Consider the following 20437-nt stretch of genomic DNA (forward strand, 5'->3'; position numbering starts at 1 on the left):
CCTAAGCTTGGATCCAAGTTCTCTACGAACTGAAACGACATCCCAGGACGAACTGCGGTGCGTGCTAGAAGAGGGTTTGGTATATTTCCTCAAGCCCAGGCTTTGTAGACGTCCCCCTCAGAGCAGACTGTGGCGGAGGCTAAAGGGCCAAGTCAGAGAATCAAGATGCAGAGTGGAGGGGAGCAGGAGGACACTAGATCGAGTACCAATGCTCCAGTCCGGCTTTTGCCTCCGACTGGGGACTGTATCCCCACCCGCCATCCATCGCCCCGCCCCGCCCCGCCCCCCACCTTGGGGCAGGTGAGCTGTGGCCAATGGGGGAGCGCGGGGCAGGTGCCCGCTAACTCTCTCCTCGCAGAGCTGTAGCCCAGGCCTGGCCCGGCAGAGCTAGGAGGATCCCGGGCGGTGGTCGGTCACAGCTTGACTAGTAAGGGAGAGAGCCAGGAGGACCGCTGAAGCGGCTCTCTCAGTAGCACAGGCAGCCCGCGCCCGGGCGTTTGCAGGAAGCTGCCGGCTGGGCCGCAGGGACCACGCTCCAGGCGGCGCGCAGTGGCCCAACTCGGTGTTCGGGCTCTCGCACGCCCCTCACCGCCCCGCTCCTGGCTGGTCCGCAAGGGCCGAGCGCGGGCGGGTGGGCGGGCGGGGGAGGTGAAGGGTGCGGGCGTGAGTGCATGTGCCAGGCTTGGTGCACACCCCGCACGGCGGCAGCGCCGGGGCACCGAGCGTTCCCCAGAGCCCCGCTACCTCACTCCGCTTCCGCGGCCGCGACGATGTTCCAGCCCGCGGCTAAGCGGGGTTTCACCATAGAGTCCTTGGTGGCCAAGGATGGTGGCACCGGCGGGAGTCCTGGCAGCGGGGGCGCGGGCTCCCATCCGCTGGCTGTGGCCGCCTCCGAGGAACCTCTCAGGCCCACGGCGCTCAACTACCCTCACCCCAGTGCGGCCGAGACGGCCTTCGTGAGTGGCTTCCCTGCCGCGGCAGCTGCGGGCGCCGGCCGCTCGCTCTATGGAGGGCCGGAGCTGGTGTTCCCAGAGGCCATGAACCACCCGGCTCTGACGGTGCACCCGGCACACCAGCTGGGCTCCTCCTCGCTGCAACCCCCTCACTCTTTCTTCAGCGCCCAGCATCGGGACCCTCTCCACTTCTACCCCTGGGTGCTTCGGAATCGTTTCTTTGGCCACCGCTTCCAGGGTGAGTGTCCACGCTGTGTTCGTGACCCGGGGATGCGGGGGAGGCTCGGCGCAGCGGTGGGGCTGTTCAGAAGTTGTGGGGGACAAGGCTTAGGGACCAGCCTTGAGGGTGCGCAGGCGATTAGCCAGTGGTCTGCTGTGTTGGTCTCCCACCCAGGAAGTGAGGTTGGGACCGCCACGCTTTCCAAGGAATGAAGCCGGGTTGCGACAGAAGGCCGAGAGCATCCTCGGAGGTTTTTCAGACCCTCCTGTGGTTATCTCCTCTCAGACTAAACCAGTCCCGTCCCTGAAAATGCTGGCCCTCCGCCCTTCCCGCGCCAGAGCTTTGAGCTGTGACCATACTTCGCTCTCTTGGTCACCACAACTCTTGGCGCGCCGGGGCAGGGGAAAGTCCACCCGCATTCCCTGGCTCTGTGAGAAACAGGGCAGCGTGGTGCGTTCACTCAGATTTCTTGGGACGTTTCTCAGCAACCTTGGCCAGTCACATGTGACCTCTCCGACCCAAAGTGGGAAAGGCTTGCGAAGACAAACTGGCTTTCTTCACCACTGACCTCCTCCAGGAGCCCACCCGGTTGGTTGGTTGGTTGCTAGAGCTCAGGACAGTTCTCTTGAGTAGGTGGTTGAGGAGGAGGGCTTTTAAGGTCATATCTAGTCTTATCCCGCCCCGTCAGCAGCCACATCTGGTTTACTAATTAAGACCCCCCTCCAAAAGCTTTACACACACACACACACACACACACACACACACACGCACACGCACGCACACACATCAGTTTTCCGACTTTCCTAAAGAAAAGAGAGTTATGTTCAGTGCAGATAATTTTCTTCCTTGGACGTGCAGTTTTCTTTTCTTCCATTAAAAAAAAAAAAAAAAAACAGAAAAAGAAAAAATTGGCCTTAATTCCTATAGCAATTGCTTAGTTCCCACTTTGATATATAGACTTTATTTACAGGTAAATTTAGCGTTTCGTAAAACAGCAACAAAACTAAGACAAGGTTGGCACTTTGGCTCCAGGAGCTACACTGATATTAAGCTAGAGCTACACGGCCAAAGTGAATCTGATATGCGATACAATTATTTATACGATAAAAGAAAAAAAATTCTTGAACCTTTAGCTATAGTCGCTTGACTGACTTGGAGAAAGCTATTTGGAGAGGGCCCCGATTTGTCAGTGACCCCAGTCTCACCTGGCCACTACATACTAACGGAGAAACCCCCGTGGATCCAATAGTGTAATTATTTCGGCGCATATTTTTGTGGGTATATTTTTCTTCTCAAAAATGTGCCCAGGCGGGAGCGGGAGTGGAAAAGCCTAAGGTATTATCTACTTTAGGTAACATTTCCTGTCACTTAACATCAATGCTTACTACTAAAATGAGGCTCTATTCAAATTTAGCCAACTACCCGCGTCCCCCCTCCCCCTGGGGTCTCTATCTTCAGCTTCGCGCCCAGTGGCGGAGTTTTGATCCTTCCAGGGTGTGAGCCCAAGGCTCAAGGAACCTGGGTTGGTGAACGATCCGGGACCCTGGAAGACAGGGTGCTAAGGGCTCCTAGCCTAATCCAGTGCCTCAGCAGCTCAAGATGTTTCCTGGATGGGGCTTTTTCAGCCCTTAGTCCGGAATCTCAACGTTTTTCTCTCCGCGGTTCACACCTCTGGCCCCGCGCGCTGATCCCGATCGCCCGAGGCTGGAGGTGCCTTTTGAGAGAGATCAGCTCTCGGGCTCAGAGCATCCCCAACCACTCGAGGCCAATACATCCTCCTCAAAACCCTCCAGGAAATTTCCGCTGCTCTCTGAGCCATCGGTTCCAGCGGAAACGTTGTGGAGTTACACAAACGGTGGGCCTTTTCTCTCCAGAACCGCGTCTCGACGCGGAGAAGGATCCGAGTGTGACCGCGCTTGCGAACTCGGAAGTCCAAGAGGTGCTGATCAACCTTTTCCAACTCCGAAGTGCCGCGGCCCTGCAGCCGGCAGACCAGCGACGCCGCCTCTTCCAGATCCCACCGGGGCTCGGGGCTAAAAACCCAGCCATCCCAGGCCCTCCGGCGCCGTGTTTTCTGGAGAACCGGGTCTCCGCGATGCTCACTTCAGTCCCGTTTTGATGCAAGAAAACGAAACCCTACAAGAACGAAAAGGAACCCGCGTACACGTTCTGTGCGCTGCGCTCCCGGGCAACGCGGGCGGATGGCGCCTGGAAGCCGGCTTCTCCCCTGAGCAAAGAGGAAAAGCCGGGGTGCACGGTCGGGACCTCTGAACTGGGGAGCAAAACGGGAAGAACCCACGAAGATTAAGCGAGGTCGGCGTCATTTTGGTGATATTTCCCATGGACCAAGAACTTTCTGAATTGGAAAGCTGAAGGGGACTAAGGGAGACCCAGCCCTGCCAACCCTGCTGCGGTTGTGGGCATTAGCTTCAAAGGCCGCCTTTGTTCCAGCGTGAGGAGGGAACAGGCTACCTCCGCTTTACTGTAGACCGACCGCTCCAGGTTCTAGTTCCAGGCCATTCCTCCGGGGCACCAGGCTCCAAGTCTATAGCTAATGCGGCCTCTCCATCTTGGACTGCAGCCCCAGCCCACGGAGCTTCGGATTCTTGCTCCTGCTTTCCGCATCCTGGTTGTTCTTAGTATCTCTACTGCTAGCTCCCAGCCATCGCCTTGCAGCGGCCTGGAGAGAGAGAGAATGTGGGAACTTTCACATCCTAACTCCTAATTCCAGGGAAGGATGAGTTCATTTTCCTTTCCTACGGGTGTCTAAAACCGACACCTTTTCTCACGGCCTGAAATTACTTCGTCCAAACAGGCTGCACCTCCAGCTTCAAGCTTGGTCTGTCCTGTGGCTCAGTCAGGAACTGTGTAGGCTCCTCTGGAGGTGGCAGGGAGAGGTGGACCCTTTCCCATGGGTCAAAAAGAGAGGTGTCCAGTACACAGACACCTTGACACCCCTATCCTTAAAGTAACTTGTAGCCATTGATTAATATTGTTGGATGTTTGGTTTTGCACTAAACATCATCTTTCTCGCTGGGGAAGGCTTTGGTATTTTGTTCTTTTAATTAAATAACTTGTCATTATTTATCAGTATTTTGGATAATCTTGTAGCCTCAGGCTTCTTTCATACTTAGGTCAAGAAGACCCTATGATTCAACACATGCATATGAAAACATCCCGGGGCACATACTAACCACTACAGCAGGACATGCCTTCCGTTTCCCCAAACTAAGCAAGACTGGGGGGTGGAGGCAACGTAGCTTTCAGGAAAGACCTAGTGGAGGCTCTCCTCATCCTGTGCGGTTTAAACAGACAGGGAGAGCTTTCCTCCACTAGACAGGTGGCCGTCACACACCCCAGCACCTCACCACAGCCACTACACTGAAGCAGAGCCCCAGTCTTGCTCTCTCTGCTTGCTTCCCTGTACACCTCTGCATCCCACTTACTCAGTCCTGCGTGGCCCTCTCCACTGTGACCTCACTGCCATAGAGGTTAGGCCAGATAGCTGAGCCACTGGAACCAAAGCCCATGAATGCTGACACAGAAAGGCCTCTCCCCACAACCTCTTCTCTGGCTCATCTGTCCAGAGGAAACCCCCTTTGGGGTTTTGCCTGGACTCTGAACAATGTGGGCTTTCGAAGCAATTGATTCAGTAAAGGCTTCTCAGCCACTTCTCTCCCCTCCCTGGACTTCCAGACTGGTCCTCACCCAAGGCTTTGAGTCTTCTTATTCTCTCCAGGAGCAGGCTTTTTATTTTCTCCCCTCTTTCTCTCTCTGGCAGACTACCTTCCCTGACTGTCCCTCTACTTCCCAACTGAGACCCCCACTTCTTCAGCCAGGCCAGTGGGGATCCTAGGTCTCTGCTCTTGGCACCAGCCTTTAGGAGGAGATGTCCATCCCTCGCTCCTCAGTGATACCCCCTCCTCACCCTGTTGCATAGTAGTGCAGACCCAACCTCTTAAAATGCGTAGGTGATGGGAGGTCAATCCCAGGCAACTGTGTTCCAAAGAAGATTCCAGCAACCTGGCATAGACTTCCAAAGCCCGAAGACAATTGGGCAGTTGCAACCAGTAGAGGGATACAGTTAAGTCTACCAGCTGAATTTTAACAAGGGCACCTCATGATGTGGCTTTCACTCACATAGCTCTTTCCAGAAACAGGAGATCTCATCTGAATTGTCCAGATTGCTGTCTTTAGAGTGAAATAGTGGGTCCAATTGAGTCAACCCAGTCAGTAGCTGTCTCTGAGGAAATTAATTGGATCAGTCAATCTCAACAGCTAACTCTGTCAAAACATCTCATCTAGGGCTCTGTGTTGTTGGGTCAGGGGAACTGATATAGGCCAGTGTGTGAGGACCAGTGTGTGATGGTCTCAGGGGCTTTTTGAATCCTTGAGCATGTGCAACTGTGTGAGGGCCCAGTGGAGGGGGGGCGCCAACCCAGAGCTGTAGATAGAAGCCTGCTCTGGCTTTTACACTTCCTGGCCACCACCCCAGTCTTATTCAGTCCTCTTCAGTGTAGTAGTGGAGTGTGGGAGCTTTGCCAAGGGACAGTCACTCTATGAACTCTTATACAGTAATGGCAGGAAAAGGGAAAGCTGGGCATTTACACATACCTATAGGGAAATGAATATAGTTGTATGTATGATGGGATATATATACATATATATATACACATATATATGTATATATATAATTTACTTCCATGATCTTTCAACTCAGAGGACTAACAGGAGCCTTTCCCATGAGAATGGCTTCCACTCACTCCTCCAGCCTTCCTTCACAGTGGGCCTGCCTTCACAGTGTTTAAGGCCTGAGGACAGAAGGGAGGGACAGAGAAAAACTCCAGGGTCTGTCTGTCTGCTTGCTGGATCCAGCCTGTGTTCACCTCCTGTGTGGTGGAGCCTAGGCCCCCTGGCAGGATTTTTCAGCAGGGTTGTGGTAGCCCCAGCAGTTAGCTGCAGGAGTGCTTTAAGCACGAGTTAGAATCTTTGGGGGACTTCTGGGTAGTCTTCCTGTCAGCCTTGCTCTTCCCCCACATCACCTTTCTGAGCCCCAACCTGGTCCTTTTTAGCTAGTCTGGGAAGTTTTTGGAACTAAATAATTAAAAGCTAATCAGTCGTTGGGGCCTGGGTGGAAGTAGCACTGTAGGGGAGCAGGAACAGACCTAAGGGATTTCTGCCATCCCTTGGCCTTTCTGCTGCCCCTGGCAACGTTGGATTTAAGACTGTTGGGCCCTCATCAGGCCTGGGCTCGCATCTTGGCTCGAGTGGATTCTGCTCCTCATTCCCTGCGGATAGCTCTGGAGTGTGGTTTCAGGGCAGCCACAAGGGAAATGGGAGAGGCGGAGGAGGTGTCAGGATTGCAGAGGTGGCAGGGCACCCCCGAGGCAGAGGCCTGCTACTCACCGCGCCCCTTCTCTCTATCTGTACCTGCTGTCGCCTCTGGGCTGCAGCAAGCGACGTTCCCCAGGACGGGCTGCTTTTGCACGGGCCCTTCGCGCGCAAGCCCAAGCGGATTCGCACGGCCTTCTCGCCCTCGCAGCTGCTACGGCTGGAGCGAGCCTTTGAGAAGAATCACTACGTGGTGGGCGCCGAGCGGAAGCAGCTGGCAGGCAGCCTCAGCCTCTCTGAGACACAGGTGAGCATTCTCCTGCCACAACCTCAGGAGGTGGGTGGTTGGGTGCAGATTTCTCTACCCCTCGGGTTCCAAAAGCCACTTCGATGATCGCATCCCTGGAAACCCTACACTTTCTCTAGTCTTGCCCTGCTAAGTTTCAGGAGTGTTGTTTTGTAATGAGACACATGTATGTAGCCCAGGCTGGCCTTGAGCTCAAAGCAATCCTCAGGTCTCTGTCTCCTGCGTTCTGGGATGGCATAAGTCAACTCGCCCAGTTTCCCTGGTCTTATAATCAGCACTAAGGATCCCACCAGAAGGCTGGATTTGGTCTGTGGTGCACCCAGGCCACAAAGATCCCTAGCCCCTCTCCAGTCTAGGTGATACAGTACCCACAAGTCTGTGGGACTGGTCCGTTCTTCTTGGCCCTGGCAAAAGTGAGGACACCTCATCTGACCTCAGGTAGCTGTGGTGTCTGGGCAAAGAAAGACAGTGTCAGCTTTGCAACACAGGACTTGAGGTCAGCTCCTAACTGGAGAGCGGCCTTGATCACAGGACATTTGCTAGGGCTCTGAGAACTGTGGCTCATTCGCGGTCATCTTAGCGTGATAAGCCTCCAAGAGTGTCTAAGGAGTGTCTAAGTAGACTTAGGCACACAGGGACTAACTGCGTTGAGGGAATGAACTCCATTGGTGTGGGGCAGGGCAGGAGTGGAGCTTTGAATGGGTGACATTACAATTCCCATGTAGGGTTTAATAATAATTGATTATTTAAAGAAAAAAAAAGATGTCTAGGAAGAAGTAAAGAGGCAAACATGAGGGGTTTTTTGTTGTTGTTTTTTGGGGGTTTTTTCCACTGCGTGAAAGTGCCATTAAACATTTGGTCCATTGCTATGAAGGAGGACCGAAGTAGCTGAGGGACTCCCATCCTGGCTGCTATACTGGATTGCTTTCTAATTTAGGTTTACAGACCCTGGCAGCTCTCAGACAATGACCTCTGTCTCTGCCAGTGCTGAACCTTCAGCTGCTCTTTCCTCCTACCCTGCCCCTGTATACAATTTCCCACAAACCCTATGCAGGTAGGGGTGTGCCTGTGTTCTCCCTTAGCTGCTGGGGTAACAGGAGGCACTGGTCTGGTAGATAACCCCTTGCTGCACCCCAGTTCTCTAAACTGACCTCACCCATTAGTCCTGGCATTTTGGCTACAGCATTTGGTACTCCCTATAACAGTAGAATCGGGGCCTCCTTCCGGGTCACCACAGAACCTGTGGGTTCTAGAGTTGCTAGTTGACAGCTCTTACTGAACAAACAAATCTTACAAAACAGCAGAGTTAGTTTTTAAAAACTGTTTTAAAGAAAGCAATGTTTAAAAAATAAGTTAATAAAATAACACCTCTTTTGCCTCCTGGCAAACAGTGCTTTACAATTATTGTTTAAAACAAGGTGTCAACTTAAGAATGGTGTTTATAATTAGCTTCATGTAAAAAAGTAATATTTATTAAATGTTAATTGCAGGAATGTAAGAAAACAAAACAGTTTATAATCCTGCCACCCACAGATTAGCACTTGTTGAAATCATGGCATTGTTTTTAAACTTTCCATTTTTCCAGCACAGTGAGAACATGTTTAATTAATTTTCTTTCAAACTGAATCTAGCTTCCTGTCAATTTTAACGTCTCGTAATGCCAGTTCATAGTCGATAGGCTGGTTGTTGCTCTCATCTCTATCATGGGACATTTCTAACATGCCTTTAGAACAAAACCAAAGAGAAGAATACAGTGTGTCTGTCTGCTAGCCCTCAGGACTCTCGTTAATCCTGCCCCGGGGGAATGGGGATCTTTTTATACATAAGACAACACCACCCCTCTCCCATCAAAGAACTACCTGAAGGGGCCCGAGAACTTCCTCGGAGCTCTGCCTTTCCAGGTAAAGACCCTGAGGTGGAAAGCAGAGTACCCGAGTCAGGCAGATGGAATTCGGATGCCCATCTGCCCGCTATGCACAATGGGAAGGTTGCTTGACCTCTCTCAGTTGTCTCTTCATCCAGAGACCAGGTTTGAGGATTAGAGGTATCTATCTTATATGAACTCAAGTAACACCCATTCCCATTCCCTCTTAGGTCCATTCTCTGTTTAAATTAATCCATCAAATTAATAGCATAATAAAGGCCCTGCCCAGGTTTCCCCTAGGCCAGCATTCTTCCTGCCATATCAGTATCATCATCATCATCATCACCATCATCTTCATCATCATCATCATCATCTGTTACCTTTCTATCGTCCTTGTAACTTGCTCTTTGGACTTAGACTGTAGAATCAGCTCACCATCCACCCCTCAGTGTTTGCCATGCAAGCTTACCTGTCATTTTTGGTTATCTGCTGTCTGTCAAGCATGTGGCACTCCAGTCAGCTCCCTCCCTGCTTTGTGTTTTTAACATAATACCTACGTTTGTCAACCAGGCCTCTGTGCTCCGCCCCTTACATGTAACTGTCTTTTATCTAGCAACTTCTATCTGTCCCTGTTCATTAGCTCTCTCCCCAAATTGGGAAATTCATGTTTTCTCCAAAATACATGCCTTTCTTCTTAACAGTAACCTCCGTGTACCCATCTGTTGATTACCTCATCCATTTTGTCTTCTTCTGTCCACCATCCATCCCTAGAGAGCTATTGGCAGCTAACGACATCTTCATACCTGCCGATGATTATCCATCATCTTGCCATGTCAGCTCTGGCTCGGTTTTCTCCCGGGTTTCCACTGTCACATTGCTGTGATTGAAAGAAATGCCAGGGTCATGCCCAGCCCTGAATTTGTGAGGCTCACCATCCACTTTCTACTTCTGACTTTTCTGTAGCATGTGTGTGTGTGTGTGTGTGTTGTGATCCTTCCCCCATTCTCCCAGAACTCCCAGTGTCCCCCCTTGCCTTTCCTAATATGCGTCACATTTTGCTGTTATGACATAATTATCTGTCATGTCCATATGTCAATCTGTAGATCAGAATCCATCACTCAGGGAGATCTTAAAATACAGGGATACCCAGGAGATGCTCTTAGGACATCCAAGATGTAGTCCAAGAGAGAGACCTTTCCCACAGCTCACTGGGTAATTATGATGAACAATATGGGTCTCAGCATCTTGGTTGTGGGAAGCAGAGGTCAAATTGATTTCCTCATGGGATCCAGCAAAATGCCTGGCATGGAGTAGATATTCAGTAAATATGTACTGAATAAAAGCCAGGCATGGAGCTGCAGAGATGCCTTCGTGGTTATGAGTACCAGCTGAGCTTCCAAAGGACTGGGATTCAATTCCCAGCACTCACATGGCAGCTCATAGCCACTCTAAGTCCAGTGGATCCAACACCCTCTTCTGGCTTCTGTTGGAATTGCATGTTTGTGGTACATATACATACATGGGTAAAACATTCATAAAATAAAAAAAAATTTTTTTTTAGTCATACAGGCTGTATACACCTATAATCCCAGCACTTAGGAGGTAGAGGTAGGAGTCTCTGAAACTCTAAGCTATACTGAAGCTGGCCTGGTTTGTGTCAATCTAGACCCTGTCTCCAATCAACACTGAATGGTCAGGTACATTTGTTTTGATCCCACACACTCAGCCAGACTTTATGAACTACTCCTTTGTCGCTTCATCCTTGGCTCGTCCCTCGCTGTTTTGCCCCTTTGGTTGTCCAGACCTACTGTCATAGCTGATTGTTAGTTGGCACAAAGACAGACTATAAGTAAGTCTCAGAGGTGAGTTCTGGGCTGCCAGAGCTCCAGCTTGAGGCATTGGGTAGCTTGAGCTATCTGGTACTGAGCAGTTTGGCTTAGCTAGGAGTGGTGTTCCTGCTGGGATCACTGCGGAGATGTTCAGTCCCAGAGGTGGACGGATGGGCCCTGGGCCACAGCCAGTTCTCCCTTCTGGTTGTATTCATTTGCTTCTCACAACTGTGATGCAGCCCTGGGGTGTGACCAGGAAGGCTTGCATACATGTGACTGCTTGGCAAATCTAGACCTAAGTCAGATCAGTACCTCTGTCACCAGGAGGGTGTGTTCCCATCATATGAGACACCTGCAGGCTGACTTCCATGGACACCAAAAGGCCAGGCAATCCCTTGGGTACCCATCAGATGCCAGTGGGCAGTCGTGGAACACAAGGGGGTGAGTGCTGTTCTTGGCCAATTACGTGTTCCAGTAGTCCCTAGAATAAAATAGACTCACAGTGTCTCTTGGCCCTGTCTCCCTTTTACTTTTGCTGAGCTGTAAGAAAAGCAGGAAATTTGGTCTTGGGCCTTGGTAAGTCTTCACATAATGATGGAGGCTACCGTAGATCTAGATAAGTCTATACATGCCTGCAAGACAAGGATAGAAAACTCTCTTGATTGTTGATTAATGTATTAAATTAAAGTATATTGTCCTACATGCCTGCAGGACAGTGATAGGATGAGTAACTGAGCCCTCTTGAAGTTATAGCTCAGGGTGAGGGGGATCAGGAGACCTGATAGGTGGGAGGTCCCCAGCAGACTTCTGGCCTGGAAGGTTTGAAAGAATGTGTAGGATTGTAGGTGGGGGGGGGGACAAGGATTAGAAGAGGGCAAGTTAAAATGGAGATGGAGGTGTTAAGACCAGATGTCATTTTGAGGCTTGAGAGCAGGGAGGGAGTGGGGGCTTGGAAGTGCTCAGATATTTCTTTACCTACCTGTGGGTTTTCTTCACAGACACTCAGGGTGGGTGCTTCCTGCCATGCAATGTCCTGCCTTTGGAGGGATGGGTAAGCAGGAGATATCCAAGTGACTTGAATTTTAGGGAAAAGTCAAAAGTTTGACAGTAACTCACTGTGGCTCTGGGATGACACACCCCTTCTTCCCAGTCCTGGCTCAGGTGTTTCCATATTCCTATAGCCTAGAAATGCTGTGTGGTGGGGTGAGGGGGAGCTAAGCAAGACTCTCTGAGATGCTGGGACTCAGGCCTGAGAGGCAGATGAGTTTAGTATACTGGGGGAGAGGCTCTAGGATGGGTGGAGGGAGCGGGATATAAGGTGGCTCGAGGAGTTGGGGTGATGCCAGCCTTGGGGGATGAGAGTTGGTCTGGCTCTCAGAGCAGGAAGTCTGACATGATCAATTGATAGGAAATAGATCCCCCAAGTGAGGGCAGGGAAGAGAGCAGGCTGAACGGTGGCGTGATTGATGTCTCCAAGCTGCCGTCTATTCTAAGGACGTTCTCTGTGTCTGAGGCCGACAGACTAAGGAGACATGCTTAAATTAAAGCAGAAGAGCAGTGGAACATAAGGAGGAACTTCCCATGTCAGTTACAGGATCTTGACAGGGATGTTTGGACTTCTTAAAGCCGGGACACGGTCCATCCTGGAAAGTATACAAGCACCTAGAGCCGAGAGGCTGAGGTGGGGGGAAGGGTGAGCAAGGTGCAGTGACCCCTCCTTTATTCAGAACAGCAGATGTACGCAGAAGTTAAGCGTGGTCTTCAAAATACTGATAGGAGCTGTTTTCCACTTACTTATAAACTCACCATCCATCCACTCGTGAATTCACGCATGCCTGTCCCCACCATAGTATATAGTGCTCTGTCCTCTGAGGAAGTGCTGGGTTGACCCATTCAGAACAGTTTCTTGCTTTTCATTCTGTCTGACTCAAGGTGAACACTACCCCTCTGTTACAAAGGGCGTCTCTCCACCAGCTTCCTCCAGCAAGAGGTTAACCCAGCTTCTTGTTTCCTTGTGCTCCTTCTGGTTGCAAATTCCTGTGTACAAATCTATCTAGTCTAGTTTTATTTCTGTTGCTGCGACTAAAATATCCTGACAGAAAAACAACTCAAGGGAGGAAAGAGTTTATTTGGTTACAATTTCAGGTTATAGCCCAACACTGAGGGAAGTCAAGATAGGAAGTCAAAGCAAGTGTTTGCAGGTGGTTGGCCTGCTAGCGATTCCACACAAAGTAGCCTTTAACCAAGCAACTCACCTCACAAAGAAGTGAGTCAGGGACCATGGAGGAAGCTGCTTTCTGGATGGCAAGCAGAATTGTGCTCACCTAACTTTCCTATGCAGTTCAAGACCCCTTGCCCAGGGAATGGTGCCGCCCACAATGGACTGGGCCTTCCCACATCAATCAACAATCAAGAGAGTTTTCTACAGACATGGCCACAGGCCAATCTGATTTAGGCAAGTCCTCACTTGAGATTATCATCTCAGAAAATTCTATTGTGTGTTAAATTGGCAGTTAACACCAATAACAATCTAGCCACAATGGTTCAGTTTCTCCAAAACCAACTAGTGCAGAATTCAGAATTGATGCTCATGACAGCTTGGTCTACTTAGGGCAGTTCCAGGGCAAGCAGAGCTATATAGTGAGACCCTGTCTCAAACAAAACAAAATTAAAACAGCACCTCTCCGCCCCCAAAAAACCAAACCAACCACCCAAACAAACAAACAAAAACCCTTTTGCAAAAGCACATCCATTAAAGGGCTCTGCATTTTAGCACTTAGCTCTTGTCCAGCTCCATTTCTGATTCCTTCCAGTCCCTCTTCCGTTGATTCCTCCCATCTCCCAGACCTGTCCCTGGCACCACTTGCTTGCAGTACAGTGTTGGGTTACTCCACCTCTGTACAACTGGATGACCATACCTGGACAGGCCTTCTGTGTCTTGGGACTCAACTCCAAAGCCAGAGAGGACACTGCTTAGTCTCTCTGGAATCCAGGAATGTCCAAGCAGGCTTTCAAAGGCCAATAAGAGTTCCAGATTACGTAAGCCAGGGCAAAATGGGAGTCTCAGAAGGGCCTATCTGGCTTCACCAAGAGACTGGGAGATACACAATAAAGTGTGATTTAGGAGATCACAGAAGCTTCTCCCCCAAACCACAGGAGTCAAGCTGTGTGGCTGGGGCCTCCAGCCAACATTTCTGGCATGCTTTGGGGGCTGAGAGAGGTGACTATATATTGGTGTTAGGATGGGAGGATAAAAGTTAAGGGAACAAAGAAGAGGTTTAGGTGTTTAGGTTCATTCCCTTCTGTCTCACCCATGCACAGATTTTTGTCTCCCATGGCTGTGACTGCAGGTACCAACACTGTTCATCCTGCTTTTTGTACTGTTATGAAGTAACAACTGTCTCTGCTACTAGAGAATTTATACACAGCATCTGGATACCCAGCCCGGAGCTGCTCTGTAGAAGACATCCAGGCTGCCTATGAAGAGGGCTATTCCAAGATGTGGGGCTTTCTTGCCCCGAGTGCTGTTGTGTTTTGAAATAGTGTCTCATGAAACCAAGGCTGGCCCTGAAGTCACTATATAATTGAGGATGACCTTAAACTTCTGATCCTTCTGCTCCCACCTTCCAAGTGCTAGAACTATAGACACGTACTATCACTTCTCCTTTGTGTGGTGATGAGGCTAGACTCTAACTGAGCAACAGCTACATCCCAATTGACTTTAGTTCTCTTATGAAAATAAATAGTTGGGATTCTCTTTTGCGTGGTATACCAGGATGCCGTCCAGGCCTGAAGCCTTGTCCCGGGCTCCACTCTGCCATTTATAGTTTCCTTCTTTGGGAGAGAGTTGACAGGCAAGGGTAGCTAGCATGCTGGGTCTGTCCCATTACAGGCCACTCCTGTAATCAGCCTCCAGAAGACCTGAGGATAGGGTAAGGGAGAAAGGTGCAGAAAGTGACCCTGTCTCTGGATGCTGTCCACTGCCACTTGAAACCACTTGCATCCAGCCCACTTGGACTTGTCAGATATGATGTCCTGTACACATCTCTGAGTCATTCACAGAAGGCAGGGTAAGCTCATCCACCCACTGGCTGGCACAGTCACAGTATGCTCTGGGGTAGAGGGCAGGCACTGGGCTGACCGCCAGTGGTGTGCTGAGAACACCAGGGCTTAGGTGGGCATGGGATCCCAAAGTCTTGAGCCCAGAGCAGCCAGTATCCTTCCCTGTCTATCTGAGAAGAGGCACACAGGCTACAAGTTTGAACCCTGCCTTATCCTGACTTCGTTCACCAAGGCTGGGTGCCTGGGTGCTCCCTGGACCAGCTCTCTTGTCTTGAGCGAGTGGCATTTGGAACACTGAGCACCAGCGTTCCCACCTCCAACCCAGTGGCAGGACAGATGGCTCAGTGGAAGCTTCTGTGAGCAGGGATTGTGAGAAGAACCTTTGAGGGCCTCTATGACAGAGAGGAAGGGTTGTGAGGTTGGCACATCCCCTGCATGAAACCATCCTACAGCCAGGATACCAGGCCCACTTCTCGCCTTTGCTGCTGTACATGCTTGTCTCCAAGGGCTGCCTTCAGCCCTGCCCTGAGTTCTAGATCCCCCTTCAGCAGTCACTGCAGTTGCCAAAAGAGAAATGTTCACCATCCCAGTACACAAACAGCTTACCGGTGCTGTCTGTACAGCCACAGCAGGCAGCCCCTGCTTGTTTGAAGCTGTGCTGATATTCCCAGGAAAACACCAGGACTCGCAACTCCATTGCCCCACGTCCCCTGCCTAAGGGATCCACTGGCACGGGAGTCCAGGAGGTGCCTTGGAACCGCAAAGGGCCCCCAAAGCATCTCTCCTATGGGTGAGGGGTGTGAATCCAGAGAAGAGACTTAGCTGAGGAGGGGACCCAAACTCCTCCTGCCAGCACCAAGGAGGATTTGGACCTGGCTGGCCCACAAGGCTGAGCAAAGAGATGTGTAATCAAAGCATTATGGAAGTACTGAGGGTATGTGGGGAGCCACCCATGGGAGGGTATGAGGGCTGTGTTGGGGACACCCAGGAATGCTGGATGGGTTGATTGGAGCTAGGAGAGAAGGAAGGAAGAATGATAGAGATGGAACTAAATGGGGCTTCCTGGAGGTGCCTAGACCCACAGGCTTGCTGGGTCACCACGGAGGATGCTGTCTCCCTTGTACAAGCCTCACATGAGGCAAGGCTCCCTGGCACAAAAGTGGGGACTCCCTATGTTCGAATAAGCACTCACTTCTGTCCTCCGATTTTCTTCTGACTATTCCTTGTGTGACCTGTGACATCTAGATGGGCCACAGGGATCAGTGCTGTTGGACCAGGAGGTGCAAAGCTAACCTTGGGTGGGTAGGGAGGGGGCAAGGCCTCAGACAGAACTCTCCCCATACTTGTTTGTCCAAGGTCAAATGATCATGGGTGGTTTTTAGACTGCCCTGAGGAGCGGGCACCTTGAGAAACTGGGGTTCCCCACCACAAAGTTCTGGCCTGCACGGTTCTACTACTGAAGTGGGTAGGAAAACATCACACAGTATAGACAGCACATGAGCTTACAGTATCCATTAATGGTTCTGGGATCATAGATGTTGTCACAGGCCATGTTCAGACCTCCTCCAGGTTTGACCCATAACTGTCTCTGTGTGGAAGTGTGAGGCCAGCACAGAAGATGGAGTATGCATTGGGCCCTCTGGGAATGACTCCATCTTTTCTGGACATTGGCAGAGCCCTGGCCTGTTATTCTCTCCTCTGCCTGGTCACTGTGGCTTCAGAGACCAGAAGGCTCAGCAGCCATACCTGCTCCTTTGTCTTTGAGAGGGTCTGAGAAAACTACCCTTATGTCTAGCCCAGTCCTTTCTCTGCCCTCCTCACTTACATCTGAAGAGCAGTCCTCCAGATCTGTCGGGTGGCAGATGCCTGGAAGAGAGAACCCTGGCCTGTGTAGCCTCATGTTCCCCATCTGACTCCCAGCTCAGCTGGAGTGTGGAGGCCATCCTGGCTGCGTTGGGTGTTTCTTACCTGTGCCCCTCCCTCCCGGCCCAGGTGAAGGTGTGGTTCCAGAATCGGAGGACAAAATACAAACGGCAGAAGCTGGAGGAGGAAGGGCCGGAGTCTGAGCAGAAGAAGAAGGGTTCCCACCATATCAACCGGTGGCGTATCGCCACGAAGCAGGCCAACGGGGAGGACATTGATGTCACCTCCAATGACTAGGGGAACAATCAAGAGCCCACAAGGGCAGAGCATTGCTTGCTGCTGGCCGAGGCTCCAGGGGGCCCACGCTGGACTCTGGCCACTCCTTAGCCAGGCTGCAGGGAGGCCTCGAGTCACGGCCCCACAGGGCTTGGAGCCTGGGGCCATCACTGTCAGAGGGACAAGAGAATGGGCTGGCTGAGGCCTGGGACTGCTCAGCCTTCTGGTGGAGAGCCTGCTGCTTGGGTGGACCGCCCATCACTGCAGCCTCCCAGCTGCTCTCCATTTCTCTGTCTTTGTTCTGAGACATTTCTGTTTTAATTTATTTTCCAGGTCCTGCTGTAGTTCTTAGTGATCCTCTCATGTCCCCCTTCCCTATGGGAATAATAAAAAAAATCTCTCTCTTAATGACATAGCTATCCATCTTCAACCATAGAGCCTCGGCTGCTGGGTATTGGTTCTCCATGTAGTAGGAGCTGGTCAGCAGGGGCACTCAGGGCCCAGGAGCCTAAAGGGAAGCCTCAGCCACATCTTTCCAAACTCATGTAGGGCTAGGAGGCAAGAGATTCCGTACTGCAGACTCCAGTGGCTTCTCCAGCTGAGGAGCATCTTGAGGGAAGGAGAGCGGGGGATGGGTTAAGGAGGTCCCAAGCTCAGCCCCCACACAGATGTGCACCTGTCCTGAAGAACCTGAGCCAGCCTCTTGTTCTGGCTTCTTTTTCAGACATGAGGTCTTACTCTGTTACCCAAACTGGCTTCCAAGTCACAGCAATCCTCCTACCTCAGCTTCCTAGGTGCTGGATTATAAGTATGAGCTACCCCATCTGGTGCCCATGGGCTTGATGGTGAGCTTGCCGAGGTCATCATGGCTCAGGGACACCTTGACTCAACAAAGAAAGGCAAGGCAGGCCCAATGAACTCTTGTCCATCGCCTTTTAGTCTGCCGGTTTGTCCTTTCCCCTTGACACATATTGATTGTATTTCCAGCAGTCTCTCCCTCCCAACCACCAGGCCTGCCTCTGCTTCACCTCCCATGAACTTCCCACTGTCCACTCTAGCACTCTCCTGATGTGAACGACAGCCACCAGCCACTGTCCCAAGCTCCCCTTTTGGACATATTCATCCACTTCCTGCCTGGGTTAACCTGGTCCTTCACCTGCGAGGATGCATGCCCTCCTTGGTTCCCTAATCCCTGTGTTTTCATTTTGGGTCCCTCGACACTTCTTCCTCTGCTTCGTCTACACCTCTTGTCTCTCCCGTTCAGCTCACCTATTCCAGACTAGACAGTGATGTCTGGTCACTCGTCAGCCCGTGTAGCCTCCCTCAGTTGTCCCTGCCACTTTTCTGGCCCTAGTCTGCTCTCTGGCACGAACACAGACATTCTTCTGTGACTGTTGAAGACGGTCCCCCAGGCTTCTGATCCTCCCGATCAGGCAAGATGGTGTCTCCTCTTTCTCCATTCTGTACTGTGCTGACGCTTCTCTCCCACCTGGGGCCTCTCCTACGTTGCTACTGGTGTCCCTGCGTGTCCCTGAGTGAGCTGTCATGGCTTTTGCTGGCCTGTGCTGCTCTTGCTACCAGGGATGTTGGTGAGTACCCTGTGGATGTACACCTGATCCATGCCGAAGGCCCATTCCTGTTGCCTGGGCTAGGTGCAGAAATCCAAGCACACAAGGTTCTTTTGCTGAGAACACAGGCCAAGTCCCACTGTCCTGCCTTTTTCGTGCTCTGCCTGTCTTGCGGATGTCCACTCCAGTTTCCAGAAACCAAAAGATTCTGTTCCCTGTCCCTTTTTCCACCAAAATGAACACATCCCTGAAAATTTAGAAGTTCTAACCCAGCTAAGTCTGAATTAAACCCTCACCAACTCCCCGCCAAGCAATAGTGGGGGCTGGGAGGTGTCCATGAACAGGCAGGATGGGAGGAGAGGCTTGCTTTCAGCACTAGTGGAGCGGGGGACAGAATGGGTGAGCCCTTCCTCTGAAGATCCTACAGTGCTTGGCTAGGGGGGTGGGGTTGGATGGGGGATGGCTCCTGGAAGATCACAGCAGAATGCCCCATCCACAAGATAAAGGCCTAGAAGAATCGAAAACCTGCCAATCTTCCTAGGCAGGCCTGCTGGGGCGGGGCGGGGAGCCCCTCCATCCCCCCATGTTGTGCCTCTCCCGCAGACGGTAAATATTGGTGTTGTGACTTCATTAATAAAGGCTTCTGTGAGCCTGAAAAACATGGAATCAGGATGAACTATTTTCTGAGCTGCGGGCTTGCCAGGTTTGCTAATTTGGGAGTTTTTGGGCCCTCTCCAGGGAACAAACCAAAGTCTCTCCCAAAGAGACGAAAGAGACGCAGATGCAGCCGAACAGTGAGAAGACAGGACTGCTGCTCCTGCCCATTCCCCAGGGTGGCTCCTGCCTGGAGCGAGGGCCTGCAAAGGGCCAGAAGAGTAGACACTGGCCTCCTTTCCCACATCTATGTTTGGGTGAGCTGCTGGGCTGGGCCTCTCTAAGCAAGCTTGTTTGGCCACTTCTCCTCAGTGGTGCTGACCTCCAGAGTCCTGAGGAATGAGGGCCTGATTCTTCTGGGCAACTGTGAAGAGCACAGAGTTGCAGGAGCCTCGAGTGTAGCAAGCAGGAGCTCTTAACTCTTCATGCCCAGTCCACCCGCTTCCTCTCAGGGAACAATCATACTGTTTCCTCTTGTCCTAGGACTTTCCCACATTGGCCTCTGGCCTCTCAGCCACGTGGCACCTGCTGTCTTTATCAATATCTCCTCACAAGGTGCTGTGGTTGCTTCCCACGGGCCATCATGAAATATTTGACTTGAGAGCCAGGCTCTGTCCTAGAGGAGCCAGCTAGTCCACAGGGCACTTTGGGACCCTGCTCCAGGACAGCCACACAGGGGGAGGGGATGGAGGGGCAGAAGGCTTAGCGGTGCAGGCCCAGCCAGCTTTCCTGTCAGACGGTGCTGCCAAGGCGGAGCCAGACATCGGGAACAGGTTTAACCAATTACCCGAGCGCCCCATCTGCTGTCTGGGGTTCGTGTGAGGGTGAGTGCATGTGAGGGTGTTTGGAGTGTCTGGGAGGGCTGTGGGCGTGCATGAGAGTGTGACTGTGTGGGTGGGTGTGGGCGTGTGGCTGTGCATGTGTGCTGTGCACGTGCGCAGAGTGTCACTTGCACATCCTGGCCATGCCCCTTCATTTGTCCAAGACTTAAGCTAGCAGCTTCTGATCTTCCTGCCCCCATCCCCCATCCCCGAAGAACTTGGGGTCTCAGTGGACAACCTACCTAGCACCTCAGCTTCTTGTCACTCTCCTCACGCCTGGGAAGAACATGTTCAAATCACACATTCAGATGTTCTTTGCTGGGGTGCTCTGGCTGGCTTGTTCACTCTCCCATCCGTGTTAGAGTGGGACCCCACGGGATGCTCCGAGCTGTTCCCCCATTCTCTCTCTGATATGCCCTTGTCCGGCTATGCTTGGTCGTACCAAGCCAGCAGAGGTCCAAGTCTACTCAGACCATTTCTCCACCTACTATGTCGAGCCAGGAAGACACCAGGTGATGGTGTGTGGTGGCGACACCCTCTCAATCCAAGTTTCACTCTCAGCACAACCCTTACTCTCTTTGATAAATCTATTCTTGCTCTCTACAAGAGAGGTCTTGATTGTCACCCTGCTGCTCCCCTAGTTGTTTCTGTCACTGTCAGCAGGGAACCTACTTCATCTTCCTTTCTTT

General features: G+C 51.6%; 1 protein-coding gene across 1 annotated transcript; it reads left to right on the forward strand.

Moving 5' to 3' along the window:
* The first annotated feature begins 318 nt into the window (after positions 1-318).
* LOC116099158 (homeobox protein EMX1) lies at positions 319-17116 on the forward strand. The gene is made up of 3 exons (XM_031382367.1): positions 319-1191; positions 6627-6811; positions 16559-17116. The coding sequence occupies exons 1-3, from the start codon at positions 672-674 to the stop codon at positions 16724-16726; spliced, it is 873 nt and encodes a 290-aa protein (XP_031238227.1). The 5' UTR covers positions 319-671; the 3' UTR covers positions 16727-17116.
* Positions 17117-20437: the final 3321 nt, after the last annotated feature.

The sequence above is a fragment of the Mastomys coucha genome, unplaced genomic scaffold (assembly GCF_008632895.1).
Source record: "Mastomys coucha isolate ucsf_1 unplaced genomic scaffold, UCSF_Mcou_1 pScaffold20, whole genome shotgun sequence".
In the NCBI taxonomy this organism is placed as follows: domain Eukaryota; kingdom Metazoa; phylum Chordata; class Mammalia; order Rodentia; family Muridae; genus Mastomys; species Mastomys coucha.